The sequence below is a fragment of the Corapipo altera genome, unplaced genomic scaffold (genome assembly GCF_003945725.1).
Source record: "Corapipo altera isolate COAL_440 unplaced genomic scaffold, ASM394572v1 112, whole genome shotgun sequence".
NCBI lineage: Eukaryota > Metazoa > Chordata > Aves > Passeriformes > Pipridae > Corapipo > Corapipo altera.
In genome coordinates this window covers 9,052,478-9,060,348 of record NW_020884899.1, presented here as the reverse complement: position 1 = coordinate 9,060,348, position 7,871 = coordinate 9,052,478, and the positions used below count along the sequence as shown (strand labels likewise).

Here is a 7,871-nt window from a genome sequence, read left to right as displayed (position 1 = left end):
GCGTGCTGCAAAGCATTCCAGCAGACCATGTACTACATTAAACAAAAAGATAAATGTTCAGCTTAGTATAGTTTCTTTACTTCTTGCATTGAGCAAGGGATTATTAATACAAGTAGCAGAAAAGTCTGTTTATTTTACTGTGCTCACCTCTACAGCAGCAGACAGACATTATAGAAGAAAAATACTGAGACCTAAATCTCTCTCCAGACAAGTTTTTTACACAGAGCTGTTCAGGGCAACATCTGACATTTGACTAGAAAAAAATACATGCACACACTCATCAAACTGTAACAACAATTTAATGTATCATTTTAATTATACAAAAGTCCCACCCTAATTATTCAAACATGAACAACTGATGCACTTAGTACAAAACCAATTCCTCTAGGCAAAACAGCAGAGGAGTGTTTAATTAATTCATTTTTAATTAAAGGTCATCACTGAAAAATCATAGTATGTATGGATTTGAGTAATTATTATTCTAAATGGTGTTCTGTCCCAGTTTCCTGGGCAATCTCTCCACACCTTTGATACACCACAGTGCTCTCCCAATACACATGGATAAAGCTGTCTACAGGAGCCCTTCAGAAACAAACAGCACTGTTTAGTTTTAGTTAGTCACAAGTTCAGCAACATTGAAATCATGTATAAATCATCAAGGACATTCAAAATGCCAGATGTGAAGCCTGTGTGACAAGAGGTGATTCCAAATCAAGTTTGTCCCCAGCCTGAACACCTTAAAGGCAGTTCACCCATAAAACAGTGTGGGGGCACCAGGCCTTTCCACACATTCCTGCCACGTCCTTCTGGACCAGCACCTCCTGTTCCCTTACCCTGCTGAATCCAGTCAATCATCTTCTTAGGCAGCCAAGTTCATCAGCAACACAGGCTGTCTTCCCATCCTCTTTCCCTCAGTCCTCAGGCTCCACATCACTTAACTCTTCCATAACATTCATAACCAGATTTCCTTTAAAGCAAAGAGATACAAACAACACCTTTTTGACTACTGTCATGAACATGAAAATGCTGCAGAATGCACACAGCTCAGAGACCTCACTCCAAGGTCAGGGAGCCACGTAACCTCAGCAAAGGAACAAATTCAGAGTCATAATCATTTGCTGCTTCCACTGGAAAACCTATTCTAGGAATGTGGGCTTTACAGTGCTCAGGAGGCAGAGCTGTGAGCCTGGTAGCTCTAACATGATCATAAAGGGGACTAAGCCCCTTCTAGCTTCTAGTGTTGTGTTCAGCTGCTCAGTGACTAAGTGTCACTCAATCCTCATTAACTAACGCTCTCCTCAGAAAGGAAAACAGTGCTGCCTGCTCTCAGCTCTTCTCCAGCCCATTTACTGTTTAGAGTGCACAGGTTGGTCTCTGCTTGTTTCTTCTGGGGAAGAAGGTGGTTGTCCAGGTTCATGAACCACCCTTGAATCCTCATTGTCAGCTTCAGTAGCTAAAATGAAGAACAGAAAAATGTCAGAGTTAAACAGAGCCAAACCCTCAAACCCTGTATTTCAGTTCTCTTTGCACCTGGTACCCATCACATTTCCACATTTGAAGCTGCACTGGAATAGAAGTATGAGGTAGATGCTTTTACCCACATACCCACAGTGAACCTATGCCATGCCTTTTTAACACTCCTGTGAATTCTCAAAGACCTGGACAGACCAATTAATAAACCCTTCTTCAAATCCAACAAGGGATTTTCATTTTATGAAGTATTTCCTTGCCAATTTGCATGAAAAGCTCCCTCATTTCCTCACAGGCAAGGTGGGGTTTGTTTCTTTTTTTCTGCAGCTTGCTCTTTTAGAAAGGCAACAATCTGCAAGCAGAGTCTACCCTCAGAAGCTGTACTGTCTGTTCTACTGGACATACCTTGTGTTTAAGTTGTTAAATCTCCATAACACTACTAGTTCATACTGCATGAAATTAAGTAACAACGTGACCTATACTTCACATCACCACTGTAAACCAAACTGGCCTCATACTGACTCAAATCTTTGTGGTAACAGATACTAGTCTAAGAACACCTTTCTCAGGTAGGACTTGGGTTTTTTATTTGTCTTCATCTCTGATTTCCTTTGGGCCAGAGATCACAAATACCTTTCCTCACCATTTGTTCCCTGCTAGAGTTTTTATATCCATTTTCCTGCAACAGTTTTACCAGAAAGCCCCTTTCACCTCAGTTCTGGAGGTCTCTGGGGGAAGGATATTCCCAAGTCTAACTGCAGGTTGGAGTCAGTTTGGTTTTGGAAGAAAAAAGACATTATGCAATCCTAACACGTCCCTATGCATTACATGTTACAGCTTTTCTCCTTTTTCAAGCATCTTGAATTCCAGAATCAAAGGATTTATTAGTTTCACTCTTCCCTCTACATCTGCATTTTCTGCTGCCAGGCTATTTTGTATGACCTCATGCAGAATTATCCCCCTCACTGGGTTACAATTGCAAATTCCTACATACCCTGGAGCACAAATGCAATGCAGTAGAATTAATTTCTACTTTCTCCATAGTACTAAGAAAATTGAATTGTTCTCTGAGCAGCACAGTCCATGATGCATTGTTTCCTATGGCTTTGTGCCTGGGCTGAGGTCATTAGATGGCATTTTGCTCTCGGGGGGAGGCTGCTCTTCTCTTGGTGTCTCTATCCTGTTTTCATCATTTTTGGCCAGTACAATTTCACTCTACCACTACAGGACTGGATCTCCTGTTTCCCTCACGCAATACTATAACTTCACTCCATGTCTGCCATGTTTGTGTGCTACTCCCAGTTCCTTCCCATTCCCATGAAGTCCAACAGAAAAGCTGCAGCTCCCTACAAATTCTCTGCCACTGCAGCATTCCCCAGATTTCCAATCACAAAACCCATTAATCCCTACATACACTTTCTGGTTTATGTGCTAGTGCTTGTTTTCCTCTCTTCCTCTCTAACTCAGGAGAGAAATAAAGTTGTATTTATTTATCTGTATTTTCAAAAATGTAAATTAAAAAAACCCCCATAAAATAAAAAATAAATTTAAAATAAAACTGGATATTTGCTCATCCAGTACTAGTGCTAATTCTCTGAGCAGCTCTACCCTCTTGTGGTCACAGCTTGCTGCAGCCAAATGAAAAACTTGTGAATATAATCACAAATATGTTCACATGTAGGCACAATACATGAAACAGACACAAAGTAGAGGGGCACAAAGATTTAATCTATGCCAGAAATTAAAATTCCTGAGAGAATCAACTCAAGATTTTGAAGATTCAATCTTTCTTTTGCAGCAATTAAAAAGTAGGATTTTCAGATGAGCAAAAAATTTCATATTATTCGTGATAAGGGTTAGTCCACAATATTTTTTAACAACTTGTCTAAATTGCAACAGAGCCAAATAATTTCTAAAATATGCCCTGCAAACTAGCTATGTAGAAAATATTTTCATTTTGAGAACATCAGCAGATCATTTTCTGAATAGCTCTGAGTCCTGTGGCCTTCAATGTCTGCCTGAGACTGACATGCTTATCAGCTAGAAAGCCCAAGCATGCCAGGCTGCTTCCCTCAGTCAGCCCCTCCCAGAGCTGTGCCAGCTGGCAATCTGTCCCAGGACTTCAGGACTTCAGTCCTGGCTCCATCTCAGGACTCTGGGAACCCCTCACAACTAGCTGGGATCAAGGTCCCTTGGGGTTTCCATCTCTGTGGTTAGATATTGAAACCAGGTTAATGGTGGATCTCCCAGGACTCATCTCATACTTCCTTACCATGTGCTTCCTTGGATGTTTCAGCCAAGATGTTCAGTGAAACGGCAGTTGGAATGTAATGAATCCCTGTCAGAAAACTTGGTGGGATGAATGGAGGCAGAGGAGTGTAGTATCCTTGATGGAAATCTCCACCTCCGTCTGGAACCTGTGGAAACACATGAAGCAAATCATCTTCCATCTAAAGACTCTCTCCAGGATACATCTCCATTATTAAACAAGTATGTTTCAATTTTTGCCACATCCATGCACTTACTGACATGTGCAAAACCTGTGCCCAGTGTAACATGCTGAAACTGGGAAGCAGCAGCTTCTCAGACCATGTCTCAGCAAAACTGGCCTAAGTGCTCATCATCTGTTCTGGATCTCATTGGAGGAGCTGGTTTAAACCAGGAGCAGCCACGCTCTTTCTCTGTGGTTGTGGTACCCTGGCCAAGCCCTGATGCTTTTCCTACCCATTAGATTTGTCCTGCATGGAAAAAGAGAAATCCCCCAATGCATATCTGTGCCATCTACACTGGCACAACATGACCATGTGCAAGTGTCCAACTGCCATCATTCCAAAAGGTTGCTGCAGAATTTAGCAGGATATAAATGGCCCAAAACGCTTCACAAATTCTGTCCACTTGGAAGTGTATGGGTTTGCTGTTGTGGGTTCAGGTCAGACTATTAACATCACCCTTTGCTGTTGTTTTCTTCAACGTAATATATCAAAATGCTGTGAAGTAACTGCTAAACTTGATGACTTTTCATGGGTACTTCAACAGAAAGGCAGCTAAAAATAAAGGCAGCAGTATTAGCAGAGGTAATTAAAAGCCAGCTACTTACTGATACAGAAGCTGCATTCCCTGGCCCATAGTTGCTAGGAATGTGTCGGAAACCTCTCTGAAGTGGTATCCCTGGAGGTGGTGCTTCTCCACTGCTTGACTCACTGATGGCAAATCCCATGGGAAATGGGTGGTAAGGATACACCCCAGAACACCCAGGGTACACTTTCGAGGCCTCTCTCTCCAGGTATTCTGGGTTGACAGTGTATTCTGGAGGAAAAGCCCGGTGAACTAGGAAACAACGAGAAAAGAACAAATAAAAATATCCATGTGATTCTGTGGAGTTCTGTAAAAGTAGCTGCAGGGACAAATTCCACTCTCAGACAGGAGAATCGGGTCCTCTGGTTTCCTGCTTAGCTCCTCATGAATTTATTTTGTAATTTTTTTGGAACTAAGGAAAGGCACAGCAGATGACACTTGTAACGCAGTTACTTTGCGTTCTTTTCTGCCTTGTGCACTGTGAAACTTGTCCTCAGTAATGCACCAGCTGTAGAATCTCTTTCAGAACATCAGCAACAGCCAAACAACCTACCTTAGGACTTTTAACTCTAGCAGTACTTAAAACAAAATTCCACAGAAATAACACGAGCTCTGACTTTAGAGTTCTAATAATAGAGTCCTATCTGTCACTTCTTAAGTTAATTTACAGATGGGCTCAGTTTTAGGGTCACACACAGGCAACTTCAGATGCAGAAATCAGTTATTTCAGCATCTTCAATCTTACATGACCTCTCTGAAGTCTTTAAAAAAAAAGAGAGCAGTTATTTGAATATGAAAAGGGTCTTTCTTGTCTGCCCATTCTCCTGTTTGTGGAGAAGGTGAAGAATTTACATCAGAGTAGAAGTGACTTCTGGAGTAGTACAATTACATTGTTTGTGCCTAACCTTTTTTGAAGTTGGTCAGGCTGTTAAAAATGTTATTAAGGGAAGGACTGACAGGCAACTGTACAGCTGGCATCATCCATAAACATAATTTTCTTTGGAAACAAAACTAAAAAAAGGAAGTTATTGACAGTAATCTGTGGACATCAGAGACGTCTGAAACAAGTCTCCTCTGGGCTTCTCAGAACAACATTTTGTCTTGCAGTCTACTAGCTCTCTGGAGCTCAGACTAATGACTGTTACAGTCAGCAACGATTTCTGTAAAATTATTAAATAGTAATAGAATGCAGTTACTATAATAAATAGTAAGTTACATGAAAGACTCTATTAAAGGAAGCAATTTAAGAGGTGAGAGACCACACAACTGCTCCACTTGCAAAATCTAGGCCCTGCTCTAAAATACTAAAGGCACTTTTACACCAAGTCATGCCAGCCAAGTTTAGTTTTTTCTACAGGAATTAAGGCCAAAAGGTCTCTTTATTTTACAGGGCTATCATAAAATGCTTGCTTCAGACACTGCAGCAGTACCTTCCCCACTTACCTGCCATCGCTGAGTTTTTTGCTGCTGGAGACTTGTGCCTGTGAATTTATAAACAGTGAACTGGGAGAAAGATGCAAAGCAGACCCCAGTTTGTTCGCCCTCCCACAGTAACTTCCCTCTCAAGAGAAAAGCCACTTGCTTAGGCTGCAGCCTCGCACGGAGCGGCGAGGCCGAGCACGCTGCTCCTGCCCCGCGGGCTGGGCATTCGACATGCCGGCTGAGCCCCCTGAGGAAGGAAAGCGGGACAGACAGCGGGAATGGCTCTCGCGGGGGGCAGAGCCTGAGGAATCAGCAGGTGCGAACTGCACAAGCGGCAGGGTTTGATAAAGGGAAAGAGGAGGATGAACACACAGGAGAAGCGGCTCTGGGGCCAGGTCCTTACCGAGGTCCCTGAAGGGAGGCGGCGGTGGCCCCCAGGACACCGCGCCTTTGCAGCTGCCGCCGTCGGGCTGGGCGCCCTTCTTCCCCTCGAGGCCGCAGTGCTCGGGGGCACCGTCCTCGGCCGCCGCCGCCGCCCCCGAAGCCTCGCCCGAGGGAGCGGGGTCCGCGCCCGCCCGGGCCGGCGGGTCGGGCTCCTGCTGCCTCAGCGCCTTCTGCGCTGCCATGATCTTCTGCCGCTCGGTGATGAGCGAGCACTTGTCGCACAGGCACAGCTTCCAGCGGCAGTGCCCGGCGTGGCCCTTCACCGGCACCACGAAGCCGTGGTTGCGGCAGCGGGAGCATTTGGGTGCCCGCAGGGCCCCCTTCGCCGTGGCCTCAGCAGCCTCCATGGCCCAGCTTTCCCGCCCTCGGGCCGCGGGCAGCGCCGCAGGGCTCTTATAGGGGTGCTGCCCCGACATGTAACAACCCGGGCCCGTGGGGCAGCGGGTGGTGAACGCCCTTGGCCCCCCGGCCTCCCGTCCCTCGGCCAGGCAGGGCTCCCCTGGGGTCCCCCTGAGGCCCGTTGGTGCAGCCTGGCGCCAAAGCTCAGCCTAGGGGGGCCGAGCCTGCAGGAGCAGGGGGCATGCAGCACATGTCCTGTGCTGGTGCATGCAGGGAGGGGGAGTTTTGGGTGAGCATGGAGAGAAATGCAGTGTCCCTTATTGCCCTAAGAGATAGTTTTCACTTTTGGCACTTTAACAATCGGCAGCCACTTTCATACCCCTTATGCGTTCACTTTCAGTGTGCACAGGTTTTCAGTCCTGTTTTGTTTCCAATTTGCAGCGTGCTTCTCTTGATCAGGAGGAGTGACTGCCTCAGCAGAAAAGAACCACTTTCATCATTCTGTTTTTCAAAAGAAGGTACTAAGATGAAGGTGGAAAGCATATGTCATTCGAAAGACCCGTCTCCTTTTCTCAGACTTCCTTATTCTCTGGAAACAAAGGCAGTCTTACAATTAGAAATACAGGAATGCTCCAGTTCTAGTATTGCTTAGAAAGCACTTGTTATTTGTTCCTGCTAGTAGCTGCAAACCCATGGTTTACACAGTAACCCATTTCAGGAGAAAACGTCTCACTTTGCAATGTAAACACTGCTGATTTTTCTCGCCTATGCAATAACTGTGTTTTAAAATCCTACGGTGCCAATAGCTGCTTCTACCTTAAAAAGAGCACCACAACAATTAACCACCAAGCAGTTGTGAAGCTTTCTACTAAGTTTCAAGAGAACCAGATAACATCTGCTTGCTCTGAAACAATTCTAACATGCAAAAGAGTGTGTTTCGAAGTCGAGCAGAAGTCCTTCCCTTGGAGCAAGAGCTGGGTGCACTCTTCAACACCTTGGGGCATAAGGCCCCTGCAATAGCAGGCCCTTTACAGATTTGGCAACAGTCTGGGTTGGCAACAGTCTCGTTTGCAGAGAGCAGCCAAGCCCCTGTGCCCTTGCAAGCCACCAAAGCTCAGACT

General features: G+C 45.1%; 1 protein-coding gene across 1 annotated transcript; it reads right to left on the bottom strand.

Annotated features, from left to right (window-relative positions):
• Nucleotides 1-280: 280 nt before the first annotated feature.
• DMRTB1 (DMRT like family B with proline rich C-terminal 1) lies at nt 281-6,976 on the bottom strand. The gene is made up of 4 exons (XM_027649009.1): nt 6,371-6,976; nt 4,568-4,797; nt 3,743-3,887; nt 281-1,453 (listed from the first exon to the last, which is right to left on the bottom strand). Exons 1-4 carry the CDS (start codon nt 6,825-6,827, stop codon nt 1,347-1,349), a joined length of 939 nt encoding a protein of 312 aa, XP_027504810.1. The 5' UTR covers nt 6,828-6,976; the 3' UTR covers nt 281-1,346.
• Between the last annotated feature and the right edge of the window lie 895 nt (nt 6,977-7,871).